General features: G+C 32.8%; 1 protein-coding gene across 2 annotated transcripts in view; it reads left to right on the forward strand.

Annotated features, from left to right (window-relative positions):
• LOC110097193 (calmodulin-binding protein 60 A) overlaps positions 1 to 8,827 on the forward strand; it is a 27,323-nt gene extending 18,496 nt beyond the window's left edge. For both annotated transcript variants that reach the window (XM_020823450.2, XM_020823451.2), the window contains exons 6-9: positions 6,830 to 6,990; positions 7,078 to 7,275; positions 7,640 to 7,802; positions 7,892 to 8,827. In XM_020823450.2, coding sequence (XP_020679109.1) covers positions 6,830 to 6,990; positions 7,078 to 7,275; positions 7,640 to 7,802; positions 7,892 to 8,418 — 1,049 coding nt within the window. In that variant the 3' untranslated portion in view covers positions 8,419 to 8,827. The remainder of the gene's footprint in view (positions 1 to 6,829; positions 6,991 to 7,077; positions 7,276 to 7,639; positions 7,803 to 7,891) is intronic.
• The last annotated feature ends 10,351 nt before the right edge of the window (positions 8,828 to 19,178 follow it).

Here is a 19,178-nt window from a genome sequence, read left to right on the forward strand (position 1 = left end):
CTATTTTTTATTTTTCTATATAACTGGCCCAAGATAATTAGACCCATGACATTTAGATATTACAATACCTATCAATAGTATTGAATGATTATTGTGAGCACATACCCCTTAAAATTCCATATTATATGCTTAGACTTCGTTGTTCTGATTATAAGGTCTTCTAAGAATTTTATAAACTTTTCTAATCTGATACCAATTTGATAGGAAATACTTGATTTCAAGTAGTTCCTAGCCCAAATCTGAAGTAGAACAAGATAAAAACTGCAGTTTTTACCCACGGGACAGCAGTTTTTGCATGAAAACAGTGAGAGAAAACGGGAAAATTGAGATAAAACTCAAGCAACGGCTTGTATTTCACTAACAGACAATATAGCAAAGATACAATTTGTTCTTCAATTCGAGAGGAAGAATAACTCTCAAATCTCCGGCAACGCCAAGAGCTAAAGCAAGAAAACCTAGATCTCAAAGAGAAAACTCCAATTCAAGATAATCCTCCCTTTTCCTCCTAACCTCCTAATTAACCATAAAGGAGTTTTACAAAATGTCTAAACAGCCCCTCGCATTCAAAATTTCCCTCCCAAAAACCTTCCCTGGCCCCCGTCGGCTTCGCTCCATCCGCTCGGTTCCGCCTGCCTCGTTCGGTTCCGTCGCGAGTAGACCCGGACCGGTCCAGCCAGTCCCTCCTGAGCCGGCGTAACACAATTCTAGTGGATGTCTCACAGTTGATGTAATTATGGTGTAATTATTTGTGAATATGGTTGGAATTTATTTTGGGCACTTTCTTCATAGTTACTTAGCTTTTGCACATAATTTATTGATGATGCAAATATTGACTTTAAAATTATGCATTTTAATTGATACTCAATTTTATTTAAAACTCTTTTATTTCAAATTATATAATTGAGAGAATAATTATAAGCACAGTAATTTTTTTACGTATAAGAAAGAATAAGAAACATTACTTGTTGTATGTATGCCAATAGTTATATATATGTGCTATCCTACAATGATATCAGTGGATTTCCTAAGTGTTAGCTGTCTTATACAAGGGAGGAAAGCACGAGGACACTATTTTTGACATATGACAGAAAAAAGTCTAAGTAGGTATTCACTTTTTGTTTCCATTTATTGGTGTTCACAAGTTACCCATTATTGCTATGTGGATTTTTGATATTGGAATAACTGACTGTGAATTGATACAAAGTAGGTTTTGTATAGTATTGTCGAGTGCCACTGGGTAGTAAGAGCTTGTTCATTTGAAATGATAGCAAAGAAAATATTTTGGTAGTTATTTAAATACCAATTCAAGTTACAATCTGGATGAATATTGTTGCTTGATGAATTATTATACACACTTAGCACTGGATACAATCTAATTTCTATCAATGCTTTTTTAGGATTTCAATTTTCTTTTATGATGAACAATAATTTGTTAGGTTTTCATTTGAATAATATTTTATACCAACATTGTATTTTGGTATATGGTTTATACAAATTACTTTTGGATGATCATTCTATTTATATTTTCTCTAAATGCATTATTATGAATGATAATGTGGATTGTGTTGAATGACATGCTAGATTAGATTATAGTAGTCATTTGAGAATGACTATTAACTAGCGATGGTTTATTGGGGCTACTCTTGCAAAAGCCAATCTCCTTATATGCGAGCCATGTCCAATAGGTAAAGCATGTAGAAAGCATTTTGGCGTGGATTTAAGAGGTAAAAAAAGTTATAGATAGTTCATTTCATTATTTTTGTGCACTTGAATATGTATGCTTGTCGTGGCACAGTATTTTTCTTTGCATTCAATGATGATTTTTCTCGATATGGTTGTGTATTTGCTTTCTCGCAAGCTTGAAACATTAGGTTGTTTAAAGCTCTTTTTAGTTCCACTAGAAAGTCAAACAAATAAGAGATTAGAATTGCTGCATACAAACTACGGTTGGAGACTATTTTTTTTATTAGCTCGGCCAAATATGTGAGGAAAATGATATAAATGATCAATTGACAGTTTCTTATACCTTACAAGAAAAAAGAGCGATAGAAAGAATAACCATACCCTTCGATGGTTCGGTTGATAATGGTCTAGCAAATTATCAAATAAAATAGTCAGGGGACACACTTGCTACAATTACCAACATATATAATCATTATCTCCCAAAGTCAATGGCTTAGATTCTCTCTGAGTTATGATGGAGTGGGACCAAGCCTAATTTAGATATCTTAAGGCCTTTGGTATTTGTTCAATATCTTCAGTGTCTTTGATAAATATGAAAAACTAGACTCAAACAATTAAGCATGTCTTTATAGAGTATCCTAGAAATTCAAAAAGTATGTAATTCATGGATTGCACCATATTGGGGGCATGATTGATTTGGAATTAAAAGATGTGTAATTTCTTTAGGATGATTTTTGAAATATGGAGGAATTAAATTGGCATCTTAAATGAGTCTATCCTTTATTGATAGTGGGAATATAAATAACCATCATAAAATTGCCAATGGTGGTGAAGGGAACACTTTCTTAATGGGAGTATTTTATCATTTAATGACTTAAATTGTTAATGTATGAAAAAAATGTAGAAGAATTTCACATTGTCGATTTTAGATTAGGGATGAAGGAATTAAATATGCTTCTTTAGGCCACGATGACTCAGCTTCTTATGATGAAGCTTTTTGTTCATAGGCTACGAAGAAAGATTGCAATCAAGCATGATGAAATGAAATATATTAAAAAAATATTAAATTTTAGGCCTATTTAATCTTTCGATATGATGTAAGCCAATTAGAAGGAGGATTTGAGAATTAGGCATAAGGATGATGACACTTTCAACAAGTATAGAGCACACCTATTGAAGAAAGATTATGCCCAACAAGACGGTATTAATTATGAAGGCACATTCTCCATGGTTTTGATAATCTTTTCAATTCACTTTATCCTAGTATTAGCTGCACGTTTATATTTAGTGCCTTTTTATATAGATGTAAAAACAACATTGCGTTCAATCTATTGGTTGAAGCAATCATTCAAACAATGGAATCATAGATTTTAGTTGATCATTACATATGCAGATTTTGAATGATGGAAGTGGATTCTTGTGTTTATGTCAAACATTCCAATCAAAGTTGTGTGATCTTATAGCTATATTGTTGCTGGCTTCCTAATTATTGAAAATGATATGGACATGATTATTGCCACAAAAAAATAACTAACCTCTACATTTGAAATGGCATATATGGGTTATGATTGACATAAAAATTACTTGAGATTAATTCAAAAGGCTCACGGGTTTGGCCCAAGAGTCTTGTATAAAAAGGGTTCTTGAGTGATTTAGAAAATGAAAATATAAACTCATAAATAATAAAGAAAAAGTGCTTCTTAAGTGTTGTTGATTATGAAGATAGAGGTTACATGTTCAAGATTTCTCAACAATAACAACAACAACGAGCCTTTATACCACTGTGGGGTCGGCTACATGAAACCTTTTTCTCCATTGTGTCATGTTAAGGGTTAAATTTTCATCTAAATCTAATAAAGAAAGGTCATTTCTAATATTTTCTAACCAAGTCTTTTTAGCTATACCTCTACTTTTTTAATATAAGTCAAATTTAATACATCTACTTTCCTAACCGGGTCATTGGAAGGCCGCTGTTTTATTTGAACAAACCATCTAAGGAGACTATCTAATCTTATCTTCTGCTGGAGCTACTCCAACCTTTTCACGTGTATGCTCATTTCGTATCTATCTTTAAGAGTAAAGCCACTCATCCACCTGAGCATCCTCATCTCTGCAACACTTAACTTAATATTATGCTTCTCTTTTAATGGTCAACATTATGCACCATAAAGTATTGCAGGTCTCACTACTATCTTATAGAATTTTCTCTTAAGTTTGAGAGGGACTTTTCTATCACATAACATACTCGATACATTCATCCACTTCAACCATCCAACTTGAATTGTACTAATAATATCACCATCTATTTCACCATCACTTTGAACAATAGACCGAAGATATCTAAATCGTGTGCTCTTATTAATGACTTGATCGCCCAAAGTCACAATCTCCCCACTAGATCCGTTATTACTAAAATTACGCTCCATATATTCAGTTTTAGATCTACTCAAACGAAAGCCTTTAGAATCTAAGGTTGACCTTCATAATTCAAGTTGGTCCTTCTACTCCCTCTCTAGTCTTATCAACAAAAAGAATATCATCAGCACTAAGCATACACCAAGGTATAACCTCTTGCAAATGTCTAGTGAGAACATCCATGACTAAAGCAAAAAAATATGGGCTTAAGGCTGATCCTTGATGTAATCCAACTGAATTTGGAAAATATATTCAAGATTTCTCGTAGAAAGAAAGTAGTTTTGATATGATTTTATAATAAATACTCAATATGATATAATATTTATTGTAGGATTTGTTACTTACTATCAAAATAATCTATCCCAAATCATTAGCAAGTTTTGAAACTGCAATAGTACAACCGATCTAGTTTTGTTCTTGGAAATTTAAAATTACTTAGTTGTATTGATGTTGATTAGATGAGAGATAAAGATGAGCCCAAATTCACTTTTAGATATATTTTTTTTTACTTGGGGGTTGTTTCCTTCGAAGTAAAAGGGGTGTAAAGTATTTCATATACAAATGTTTTGAAAATATTAGTATTTGTCTTGAGTAAGAAAAAATGCAGAGTAAAATTTAGAAGTATTATAAATTCACCATCTATTTCAATTTTAATGTATTTGAAAATAATTAAATTTGATCAATTTTAAAATACACTGTAAACTATTTTCCATTGTTGATGCCCGTTGTTGCTTTTGGCTGGTACTTGCCACCACCACCCCTAGCCACTGTCGGCCATCAGTCGTCACCTACCGTCTCCAACCATCGACCTTCACCAACATTCGGCTTTATAGAGCATTCATTTTACTTTAAGTCAAACAAAAAAATTGCAATTACTTATATTTATTTTGTACTCATTCAAATAACTCTTAAATTTTGCATTGCATTTTTTTTATTATGCATTCTTTTTTTAGCAAACCAAATTGTCCTTTAGAGATAGTGCTATCTCTTGGGGTAGTAAAAAGCAATCATGCTTTTTTTTGCATGCCATGGAAACTAAGAATGTACTTGTGTTGTAGCTGCATAGGAGACCATTTGGCTTAGGATATTTCTTATTTGATATCTCAAGTAGAGTAAGAAATTTTGCCATACAATTAGAAAATTGTAGCAACTGAAAAGAATCTTAAGTTACAGCGTAGAACTACACACGTAGATTTTAGATACCGCTACGTTTGTTATGTAATTGTATAGAAGGAGATCATCTTAATGTATATTCCAAGTAAGAGAATGTTGCTTGATTAGAGATATTTGTTATAGGCTCGTATGTGGAGTTTAGGCTTGTGTAGGATTTGAATACCTGATTATCTCTTGTGGACTTGATAATTCTTTGTTACATCATTACATTTGTTTTTAGACTTTTTTGGGTATAATTATTTGCACATTATTTAATTTCTCTTAGGTGAATGATATAGACCCTCTTCTACAGATAATTTTCTTTTTGTTTCCGTAACAAGCATGATGAGGTGAAATGTGCCGCCTTTATAAGGATGAGGCTTTTAAGTAAGCCGACATGAGTTATATACACTAGTTCATAAACCTTGTGCCTATGTGACATTTGGACTAGATTTGTATAATGTTATGGTCAAATTGAGCTTATGTGGTTACTCCACCATGGCATGCAACTAATTCCACATGTACTATTGTCAATCTAAGTTGGGAAGGTTGATGAATGAATCCCTCTTCTATCACTTTGCGAGCCCTCACACATCTTTAACGGTTCTTCACATGTACTTATAGTGTGCCATGAAGCATAAACTTGGTCTTGCTATTTTATCAAGTTATCCGCGGGTCTTAATTGATGCAAGCATGTCTAGAAAATAAAGCTAATTGATATGAGAGGTTATGGAAAGGAAGTAATAAATACACTTTTTTTGTATGATTTGTAGCCTAGATAGTTACCTCGAAATTGGTTCTTTGTAGTAATAATGAGTGCATGACTTAAATAATGCATGTTCTAAGCTATGTGATTATGAGGGGATTTGAAATGCATGAGCTAATAGTAATTAATATTTGTTATTCAACATGAGATATTTAAAATGATGTGCTATGTGAGTTTGGTGGCAGCTTAGCATAAAAACTCATTATTTCTATTATCATCATTGGCATACTAGACTCCCTGGTATGATGAAAGTGGATTATGGAACAAAATACCAATGTGCTTGAGTGGGGAATGTTGGAAATGTCCAAATTTAAATTTAAAATTATTGTTCAAATCACATATTTTTAATTTGGATAAGCAATTGATTTTTTAGTCCTATATCCCATAGGCAGGTTTTCTTTGTGAACCCTAAGTATATAGAGGGCTTTCAACTCGTAGATGAAATATATAAATAAACAGAAATCAAGTTTTCCTCTCCTGGCCACAATTTAAATAGCTTAATGATTTATAGGGAGGGTTCATGTTAGCAATGCTAGTAGCTGTTGGCTAGCAAAAAAATTTTGGTTGAATGTTCTAGGGCGAAGATCGACAATATTCTTTGAGCTGGGTATTTAATATTTCCACGGTATTTATTTATCAATCAATAACCAGTTCAATTTAGGATTTTTTTTTAGTTATAAATTCAGTATATTTCTTTAAATGACTTATGTATTACACCCACTGTTTGTTCCTTCTGAGATTCACTTGACCTATAATTTTTGTTTATCCTCCTCCAGTTGATTATCTGTATTCTGACACATTTTCATAATCTAGCATACAAAAAACACCATCCTCCATCACTGAACGATGAAGTGTGGCGTTTGGAAAAGATCGGAAAAGATGGTGCTTTCCACAAGAGGCTTGCTGACAAGGAGATATATACTGTTCAAGACTTCTTAAGGAATTTAGTTATGGACCAATCAAAGCTCCGCAGTGTAAGAAATGCACTCAATTTTTTCTTAGAAACACTTCAAATTAAAAATATCATCTACAATGACTTGCATTTATTTCAATATCTGTAGCTGCTGGGTAACGGAATGTCCAACAAGATATGGGAAGCTACTGTTGAGCATGCAAGAGAGTGTGTTCCAGATGATAAGCTGTATTCATATTGCAGAGGACAAGGAGTTATTCTCATCTTCAACTCTATATATCAGCTTATTGGTGCAAACATTGACCACATATATCATTCCTTGAATGAACTGTCTGCATCACAGAAGGTATGAACTGATATCAGTCTTACAGCTCAAAATATTTTTGTTCTTCCCCATTTCTTCACGCTGTGATGGCCAATTTCAGGCTCTATGCAAACTTTAGGTCCTCAAGGAGCAAAATGCGATCACCGAAGAGTAAAAGGATTCTCTGACATCTAGATGTTATCAAAATAGGATATAAATATATATTTTTACATTCAAGCATGTCAGTTAATCAAACATCTGACATTTTTTTAAACATGTCATAATATTACAATGCCTGAGAACCAAACAACTCTTCATACTTCTTTCAAATTGATTGATATATAACCAGCTCCTTTCTTGTATTTGTATTTTTCCCTATGCGCTAACTCATCTGCGTTGTATGCAGATTATAGTGAACAAGTTGAAAGAACTTGCTTACAGGAATAAAAATGACATAGCACCGGTTCATACGTTTACAAAGCCCATGCCTCCAATAGATATTGCCCTAGACCCTGTTGCCTCAAGCTGTTCTGAACCTCAGATTCCAGATATCCCTGGGACAGTTCAAGGTAGTTGGAATTAACAGCTTAGTTGATGAATCTTCACCCCCTTTGAATTTCTCGCACTACTATGACTACTAACATGAGTTTTTTAACAGACGAGCTAAATGTGCATCAGCTTAGTATGCTTCAACAATCTCAGCCTCATGTCCCATGCAGTGGACTTTTAGAAGATCTCACTCAACTGAAAGACATTTTTGGCACACAAAGATTTGGCTCCTTCAACAGTTACAGTTTCATTGAAAGAGAATTTTTTGACCATTTCCATGAAGGTCAAGCAAGCGCTATCATGACTAGTGAGCAGCAATATGGTGGATACAATTCTGATTTTGAACTGATGACCCCCTCTTTGATGCCTGCAATGTGGGACCATGGCAAAGCGCCGTGTGGGACAACCGATAGCTCATTAGGCTTTGGTCATGTTCCTGCGATGTCACATATGGATACGAGTGCTCGTATGGGATCTAGCCGGTGGGTTAAATTGATCGCGGCACTGAAATGGTGGTTCGTACTGCGCCAATTGGCTTCAAGAAAGGAGGTGGAGGCTACCAAGATGCCTAGGATTACAGAAATTGGATACCCAACATTAACTACAGCCATGTGCACTGATACAACATGGTGGTGAATTTTCCTTGCCTTTTAATGAAGGCCCCTTCAGGCTATTGCTAGTTGCGTTTTTAATAAGTTCCCAACCGGTGCAGTTTTAGTTGTATAGTTTAAAGCTTTGTTTGGGACTGCTTTCTTACTGCTTCTTAAAACTGCTTTTGAGTACAAAATTTTTAACTTTTGTACTAAAAAGCCTATTTTAAGAAGCAAAAAGAAAACCGTCCCAAATGAAACCTAAGTGTAGACTCAAATATATTGGCAAAACAGAAGGTTCCTCTTTCATCATGACAGACCCTTGTATAATTTGTAGTGCAGCTGTTGAAATACTTAACTTTCTTCTATTAGTCGTTTTCTATGATTCATTATTGTAATGCTTGAGGCTTGAGGATCTCATTTGGAGATTATATAATATCTCTACCCTTCTAGTTGATTGGTGTTAAAAGGTTTATGGTTCTGTTTAAGTTAAGCTGCTAAGCTCTTAATCCCTTTTCTGGAAATTTCTGCATGATTGTGCTTTACAAAATGAGAGACATGATGAACTTCGTGGTTGGTTCTATTTATCTATCCTTTTTTAATCTTTAGTTGGGTGGCTCGCCTTTTAATTGAGAGATTTGGGCAATATATTTTTAATTGTTTTGGCTGCCGGCAATACTGCTTTGGTTTCACTTTATTAGTAGTGATCATTGGTCTCTCCCATTGTAATGATCCTCATTTTCATTAGATGATGATCTGTTAATGACCTAATAAAACTGAAGTTTTGCGGTGCTGTGTCAGTTGGCATGGCAGCTCTGCCCTCTTTGTATTGTGGCTTTGATTAAGTGGGGCCCCAACCCCCATTTGATCTCTTTTGGTCAAGGAGAAGAGAGAGAGAGTTTGGTTTAGGTTGGTTTTGTTCGTTAAGCAAATTGTGAAAGTCATTTATCTCATAGCAGGTGATCTTAATCTTATATATATATATATATATTAGTGATTTTATTTTCTGAAGGTTTCTCTCTCAAATTTGCTTAAAATGTAATAATTTTTGATTAAGCATATTTTCACTGTATAATTTTAGATATGTTGTAGACATCTTTATTGAACAAATTGATACTATCATCTTGAGATTTTAATAGGCAGCTTTGCATGTATGCTATTTTACCTAAAAATTTATAAGGATAAAGGCATATAAGAAATGATTTAGGATTATAACATTTGATTTATTCTAGCTGACATGACATGCATTTGATATTGTACATTTGGCATAACATGCATAACTGATGCATCTGATCTGATCTTGATATGACAAGCATTCTGACATGATTATATTGACATGACATGGCATTTGATAGACTTATCTGTTATAACATATTGTACTAAAATGATCTACATATTATTTTAAGTATACTAGATATGTACATTATATATGATATATGTTATTATAAAATATGATAAATACATGGTATGGGATATGTGTATGTTTGAAAAAAAAGCTAGCTAGAGTTTTTATGATTTAGATTGGTTGGATAAATATTGCTATGTACAAGAAAGTGAGCTGACGTATTTTCCTTTAAATAAGGTTCGTGGTATAATCATAAAAGATGAGATGGAAGGTTGTTGATTTCATTTTTGTATGAGGTCATATGGGCCTTTTCAGGCCTTCAATTATTGATATGATGGTTGATATTCATCCAAGTGTTAATCATCTAGAGCTTCAGTTCAATCAAAATCCAGACTCCAAACCAATTCAAAATCCAAACTCCAGTTCAAACCTCAATCCATCCTTCAAATCAGTCTTCGTTCTAGCTTCAACCTTACCGAATCAATAACTATCATTCAACTAATGATAATTGACTTGGATAATTCAAATTCAATCATTCAAATCCAAAACTGTGTTCAAATCCAAAAATCCATACCAAACTCAAGGATAAAAGGCTTGTCTTGAAAGCTTTTTTTAGTGATTTTTTAAACATTTCAAACCCTAGTCAAATGACCCCCAAATCATAATATATCAATTGCATATTTATCAGGTATGTCTATAGGGTCAACACTCCAAATTTGAGTTTATTCTGAGACCTCTAGTCCCATAAACTAAATATAATTCCAGAGACTAAAAAATCTTTAAATATTTATGACTTATGCCATTGGACCCTCTACAATTTGTAATTTGACCTTAGAGCCTCCTCCAAAGCCTTTGATCATGTCCAAACCCTTGATTATGATATGTCAAGCATTAATCTGCATTTTGGTGGACCCACTTTGACCCCTAGTTGACCAAGGGTAAAAATAACCAAAATGCTCCTTAAGGGCAAAATTGAAGTTTCTTTTAAACTTCAACATGGACAAGTCAAATCAAACCTTGAAGCCTCCTCTAATGCATCCTAAATATAATCAGGAGTGTATTGGACTCAAACCAAGACCCTTGTCAAGCTTGGTTAACCAAGTTAACTTATTTTGACCAAATTCTCCTTAGGGGCTTGAATGATTATTACAATCCAAATGACCTCACCATTGCATGGGACCACTTCCATTTAATTCAAAATATCATTTCAAATGGGTTGGATTCAAACCCATGCTTTATGTAAACCTAGTTAACCAAGTCAACCGAAGTTGACCAAACAACCCCTTAAGCTTTTCAAATAATCAATTTAACTGAATGATCTTTCAAACTCTTAGGACCACCTCTACGAAACTCAAAATATCAAAGCAAATCTGTTGAGCCCAAACCCAAGCCCTGGGTCAACCTGGTTGACCAAGTCAACCTAGGTTGACCCAATAGGACCACCTCTACGAAACTCAAAATATCATACCAAATCTGTTGAGCCCAAACCCAAGCCCTAGGTCAACCTAGGTTGACCCAATAGCCCATTAAGCCATTTTACATCCAATCAAGCTCCAAATAAGCCTCAAATCCACAGAAATTTTCTTTGAACATCTCCCCTATGGATTTAGACTTGACTAGACCCTTGACCTAGTCAACAGTTGACTTGGTGAACTGAGCCTAAGTCCAGTGAAACTTGACCCAATTTGGTTAAATTGATGTTATCAATTATGTCAATCCATTCAAATCCCATTAAGCTTCTAATCCTATCTTAATGTTTGATGTCAAAGTCTCTCAACTAATGGTGGGTCAAGTCTTGATGGGCTGACCAAGTCAACACACTAGACTTAGTCAAACCCTCATACCTTGGGTCAACTCAATGCCTTCTCCAATCAAATCCTATCAAGAACTTGATCTTACTCCATTTCGAAGTTTAAATGTATTCAAGTCTAATAAAAGTCAAATCCTATGGAGTTTGTCCAAGTGAACTCATCCCTTTTGGTTAAACTCTATATATGAATTCAATCATATATTCATTTCAGCACTTTTGAACCTCCCTAATCTACCTAGCGGCTCCCTAGGTTTCTTTGCATGCTACCTCAACAGTCGACTTGGCTGTTGACTATTCAATAAGCATTTAATTGGGTTACGAGTGGTCAAACTCTTTAACCCAATTTATCCAGCCTAGCCCAGGCCCATCCAACCATTTGAATAACCTCTAGAGACTTCTAAAAGCCCTCCTAATCCTTGGTTTAAGTCTCTAATCATCCCACATGTACAAAGGAAAAAAATACCCTTTATACCTCACATATCCTTATTTCCTTTGATCCCTCTGCTCCTAACCACTCCAGGCCATGCAGAGAGCATCAGGGGATACTTTCAAACTCATCTCAACCATTCAAGATCCCTTAGGAAAACTTAATAGGGAAAAAGACCAAAAATGAAGCTCATTCTATCTTTGGCATTCTCTCACTACCCTCAAGTCCTCTAGGCAAAAGCTCATTTCGTTTGAGCTCTCTAGAAACCCCTCATGCCTTTCCAACCAAAATCTTGCCTTTAGAAGCTCTCCAGGAACCCCTCAAGCCTTCATGACCAAAATCCCGAATATCTAATGGTAAAATTTCTCAAAACCCTTAACCCTTGGTCACTACACTTAGGATTATATAGCTTTTCTTATAGTGTGTTTCAAATTGATCTTTTGCTTCCCCATTATTTTTGTTCATCAATGCAATGTATGTTTAAAATTTTATTAAAATTGATTAACTGATTCGAGAGAATGAGACAAAAAATGCAATATAGTGTTCATTGGTAGTGTGAGTTAAGAGTAAATTTTATGGACCATTGATAGTGTGATCAACGGTCCAAATTAACCCATTCAACACGATTGTATCAATTCATCCTTAACCGCACACGATCTGATGGCTCCGCACCACGCTGACGTGGTTTAGTGAAATCGCGTCTTGCTCCCGCTATTGTAATCAATCATTGTCAATGATTGGCTGCAATTCGGAGTGGCCAATCTTGGCCTGATACATGTCCTACTGCTGGCGCCGATGTCGTCGATCATGTTTTTATTCATTTAAATTAATTTTAAACCTATTAATTAACCAAAACTTCATTAAACCATTGAAAATAAATTATAAATCCAAAAATTAAGTATTATATATCAAAATCCTCAATTTTTTAAATCTTTTAATTTAAAATTATTATTAATTTAAAATATCTTATATATTTTAAGCTATTTTAATTATTAAAATTTTTATATTTTTAATTAAAAATAATTAAAAGATTATCAAAATTTAAATAATATGAATTGAAAATTTTTTCTATGATTTTTACAAAATATTCTAAAACTTTATTGATTTATTTAAAATAAAATTTTATATTATTTATATTAATAATTTTTGTTATTAAAATATTAACAAAAATTAATCATATTTCAATTTTTAGAAAATTTTCAAAATTATTTTAATATTATTATTAATTTATTTTTGAATTTATTTTAAATTTTAATAAGGTTAAATTATTTTAAAAATATTAATTATTATATAAATTTCAAATATTTGAAATAAAATTCAAGTTAAACAAAAAATATTAATATTTAATATTTTATATCAAATATTAAATAGTTTTAATTATTTCTTTTTGTAATTATATAATTAATTTTTAATTAAATATTGCTTTAATTATTTTTAAAAAAATTTAAAATTTTATTTTAAAGTTTTAAATAATCAGATAATATTTATCATTTCTTTTACTTTGATTTTTAAAAATTAATTTATTTAATTATTTTTAATATATTTAATTACTAGAAATTTTCAAAATCAAAGAAAATTCAAATTAAATAAAAAAATTTTATATAATACATCAAAAATTTGAATTTCAAATATTTAAATTTAAATTTATTTTCAAAATAAAAAACTCAATATATTTTAAATAATTTTGAGTTTTGAAATATTTGATATTTAAATATTCAATTAAATATTAATTCAAATAATTTTAAAGTTTAATAAAATTTATTTTAAATTATTTGGAATTTTTCATATTTTATAAACATTTTTGAATTATATTGTAATAATATTTTAAATTCATAAGAATTATGCATTATATTATTATTAATATATATATATATATAATATATTATATATATATATATATATTTATTATTATATATATTTATATATATTATTAATATATATTATTATGTTAAATACTTGTGTACTTTGAATGAGGGATTGAAGTTTTAAACGTAATTGAGTTTGATTGGATAGGATTAATGGAGAATGATTGATAGTTAATTAAGTTCGCTTATTGATTTTCTAGATTTCCCTATTATCTAATTTAATTCTTAATTTGCATGCTTATGATACACTTGCACCTAGTTTTAGGGCTCTCCTAGTTCTAGGACTTGATTGTAATGATTGTATGTTGTATTTGTATATGTTATCAAAGATTAGTGAGATATTAATTTAATCCTATATAACCTAGTGACATCTTAATGACAAAAATTAAGGACATGACTTCGGAAATTTTTAGAAATAATGACCCCAATGGGGTTCCGTCCCTGGTGCTATGGTATGTCAACCTCGATGCCTTGGCTCCTTGCTCTCAATCTTGAATCAACTCACCACCACTGTGGTTCTGGTTTTAACGCACTGGCGCTTTCGCGTGTGGCACTAAAACACTTTGATAAGAGGCGCCATAACACTTCTTCAACAATGAATCCTATTTTACTCCTTTCATGTATAGAAAGATAGAGTTAGGTAGCATTTTCATAAAAATAATTGTAGTTTGGAGTATACATTTTTTATTATTATCAAATTCCTCCAAACTTAAAGAATTACTTATCCTAAAGTAATTCATATTATACTTTGAACTAAATTTTTTTTTCTTTGCTGGAATATGATCTTTGAAAAGTATAAAATTAATAATTTAACTATCTTTAGAATGACATATATTATATATTTTCCAATAAAGTAACTCAATAGCATAATCGTTCATACTTAATTAATATTCCTTCTAAATAAAACTCCTAAAGATATACGTGATAAATTTAACTAATTTACTTAGGATTAATGATTTTGGATATTAATGGAACTTCAAATTTAACTAATATGTAATTTACCTAGGGGGCTTACGTCCATAGGAATCAGACACCAACATCAAATAAACCCCACTCTGACTGATATATTGAATGACAGAAATCTCATGGCTGTTAATTATATATATCATTAATCAATCGAGATGTATAGGTGAAAGACACTATTTTAATATATAATTGTATGTATAATTCTATATGCTCTTCCAATGACCTTCTTCTATAGAGTGTAAAGGTTTGCGATCATTTTGTTCTATGAGATAGTGCAATCACATCCTTTGCATTTTAACCCTCACTCATAGTTCCCATTTGGAGACCTATAAATTCCTGGCAACCACGGTGAGACAAGTTTTCCTCTCCATCTTCGGATGTTATGTTTTTTTTTTTCTTCATGTATTTCTAGTTTGGGCTTAGTTTATGTTCCTCTTTCCCATTCTACTCTCTTCTCTTCATTTTAATGAGGATTAGACTTTTTTAAATATATAAAAATTTGATAAAAATTTGAGTTTATTAGATCTTTGTCCTAAAATCTCAAATTTAAATCCAAAATCAAATTACTTAAATTCTATAAATTCAAATCAAAATTATAGCTTCCATTATCTCCCTAGTTTGAATTCTTTCAGACTGGGTCCTAACTCAAACCAGTCCAAACAAAAGTCTAAATTCTATTTTTGATGATGGAGTCCATAAATTTGACAAATTCAAAATATTTAAAAGAAAAGTTAATTTAAGAAAAAGTTTAAAGTAAAGAAAACATAAGGCGAACTTTTGAGGAGAAATTTTTTTAAGAGAGAAAAAATTTACCTCCACTATATTTAAAATATGAAGCAAATTGTGGTTGACTCATTTAAACACTCAAGAAATAAAAATCATGATAATCAATAAAATGTTGTTTTCTCTCTCTCTTTCACCACTGATGACAGTTGATGTGTAAAGTTCATGTCAATCATGCAAACAAAGGTAGGTGGAATGCAACAAATGCAAGTACCTACGAGCTACTGTAGGAAGCTCGTTATACACCCAATATTTTATCCATAAATAAGAGGCAGAAGAAATGCATCAAATGCAGTCTCCTATAAGCCGATGTAAGAGGCTTGTCATGCATAATCTCATCCACCTACGAGTAACGATGAACAATTTACAGTAGATGCTTAGGCATCCTTGTAGTTAATGATGAGTGATTATCAGACAAATGCACTAAACCTCTACAAGCCATAACAATCAATATGCAACATGAGATGTTCACAAGTAGAATACGAAGAGTGTATGATGAATCGCTTAACATCTACATCATTGACAACAATTCAACATAAGTCAAATACACCGATCTTCTGCAGCCAAGGGTGGATGATATATAGTAAATGCAAATGTCCACGGGCTCTTGTAGGAAACTCGCTTCGTGCTCAAGATGTCATCCGCAAATAAAATACCGAATGACTATAACAAGTGCAGGCTCCTACAAGCCATAGCAGGAGATTTATTAGTGCACTACAATCCACCTACAGAAAGTAATGAGTAGTACATGATAGTCTACCTGTATGAAATGGACAAATGACTATAGTGCTGCGCAATGCCACAGGGTCTACAACACTCATACAAGCAGATAGAAAAAGTCTACAAGCTGCAATGCCACGCCACCGGATCTGCAATATACTTACAAGCGAATATAAGGCGTGTACGAGCTTCCAAAATAGAATGCTGCATTTAAATGGCATTTTTCCATGGAATTCAGCAGTGCTAAATAAACTGTAATATGTATGCATATAAGAACACAGAAGGGCATGTGTGATCATATAACCACATGGGCCCCAACGAGCATGCTATGGATATACACGTAACATCTAGGGATACTGTGCGGGTCAATAGATGAACACCAGTTTGAACCTGATCCTTCTATATAGGTAAATAGAAGTCGACACGACTCGAACTATCAAACAGATATACAGTCAAGGTGTCGACCGAAATATTTGTTTCATACGTTTATATAAGGTCTTCAAGGTCTATAACAAAAGAAATTCATCAGCAAAAATAAAAAGCTTATGGACTCGATCCTCCATTGATAAGTTGGCAGAGTCGACAAGGTCCAGCGGACAAAATGCAATGACCCCTTAAATACCCCAATGATGATCGTGTTGAATGTAGATCTTAATTGGAGGGATTCACAAACACTTTCAAATGCCTTATAAAATCTCAAACACTCATAAAATACAAAATTCCAAAAATTGTTCCAAATTCCAAATATTTAAAATTGAAATAATCCATAAAATCACTTAAAACAAACATCCATCCAACCTCGACAACATTTTATCAGATGAACAAATTGGAATTTACTTCAGCTCACATAGAACTAATATATAGTAAAAAATATCACTAGGATCCATTCTCAAATAATCTCCTGCCAGTAAGGATGTGGTACGTATCCTCTGACCGGCAATTTTGCTGCCAAATGACACCACTGGATAAATGTTTATGACCCGGGCCTTCTGAACTGAGTGATTTTGCCCCCAAATGACACCACTAAATTATAGCCATGGATAGAGCCAATACATTCCTTAATGACATCAAAATTTTGAGATATAAATCAATATGATATGATCGATAAGGCACAAAGTCATTTGTTAGCTTAAGATGGATTCAAATTTGTCCCCTTAGACAAACATTAATCCCAAGTCTACAAGGTTCCCTTAGACGAAGCAACCCATGGCTGCCGACAAGGATCCTTCTGTCAGGTTAGGTCGACTACCTTCTCTGATTAAGTAGACCAAGGGCCACGATGGCCAGGGATGACGGAACCATGAGATCTTGATTGGGTCAATCATCCATTCCCCTAGCATCCGCTTTAAGTACAAGATGATGAAATTTCTAATTTTAAATATCAAATCTCCAAACCTTCCAATATCCTAAGCCCATGCTGCTACTATATGCCAGATAACACATATCTCTACATTCTAATCGATGACTAGCTTTAATTGAAAGTTCTCTTTTGTTATCAGGAGGGGTAATTAACTATAAGAGCTTACACCTATGGGAAACCAGAAACTCATATCATAAAGTCTTCAGAAAATGAGGGCAAAATCTCTGGTTAGTGTCTTATTTACAAACTTATCTGTCTTCCCAAAATTTATCCTGGAACTTAATCTGTTAAAACTCCCCAAATCCCCAAAAAAGCAGCGGGGGAGGCCGTGGCGGAATTTTTGAAGCCCACATGCATTCAGCTTTCAAACACATACTAGTGATTTTAGAAAATAAATATAAGGGAATAATCCTATTTAAAATTAACATGCATGTAAAGCTGGGCATGCAAGATTCTGGGCATAATAATAACATTTGATGGAATGATCAATGCATTGAAACTAGATAGAACACCAAATCATTGCATTATCTAAATGTATGATTAAATACGAAAAAAATGCATTCAGATCAAGGAACAATTACATCAGGATGCTGATTAAATAAGGAAAACAAAAAGTGAGATGAATTCAGAACAAGGACAAATTACATTCAGGTCTGTACATACACTGCTATGGAGCAAAGTAGTTGCAATAATCTAAGTCAAGTGATGATGGAAACTTGTTTCTGATATTGAGCAAGTCACATAACTAAAGGTTTAGCATTCAAATAAACCAAGATTTGTATGCTCGATTTTTTACCACATAACAAAATGAACTTTCAATACTAAACAATCTAGAAAAGCAAGCAAGAAAACGTTCACAAATATTTTAACCCCAAATGAAACCAAAGAAGAAATCAGGGATATATTGTGAAACTTGCACAATCATAGGAAACAAAAGACTGATACTTGGGAACAATACGAATTCCCTCTTCTAGGAAAACCATATGCTTACAAGTGGCTGCGTTACCATTAAGCAAACTATAGATGCCATTCGCCAAGAGAGAATAGTATGCAAGTAATTGAAGATTGCTCTTTCATAAACTTTTTGAGAAAATCAATACAATTACATATCAGTCGTAAGCTTTATTTTGACTAACGCTTCCTTTTGGAATGGTTTTTTTATTGTTTTTTAAAACAAAATTTTAGTATAAAAATTAAAATTTTTATATTAAAACTCTATTTTAAGAAACAATAAAGAAGCAATCCCAAACGAAGCCTAACTCCTCTTCCACAACTAAACCAATGGCAGAGCATTGTTTCTCAAATCATCATCATTTGCTTCTTCAGTGTAGATTGCTAACGAAGTAATCTATTCCTTTACCAAGGTGCAATTTTATTCTTCTGGATGAGTTGATAACGACAGCTCATTTAAAGTGGACGGAGGAATGCAAAGGAAAGAATTGGAGAGAAGGCAAACAGGAATCACTCTAACCAGAGTTTTGAAGCAACACAAAAAACATAAGAAATAGTACATGAGTACAGGAGGAGAAA

This window comes from Dendrobium catenatum, unplaced genomic scaffold (genome assembly GCF_001605985.2).
Source record: "Dendrobium catenatum unplaced genomic scaffold, ASM160598v2 fragScaff_scaffold_853, whole genome shotgun sequence".
Taxonomy (NCBI): Eukaryota; Viridiplantae; Streptophyta; class Magnoliopsida; order Asparagales; family Orchidaceae; genus Dendrobium; species Dendrobium catenatum.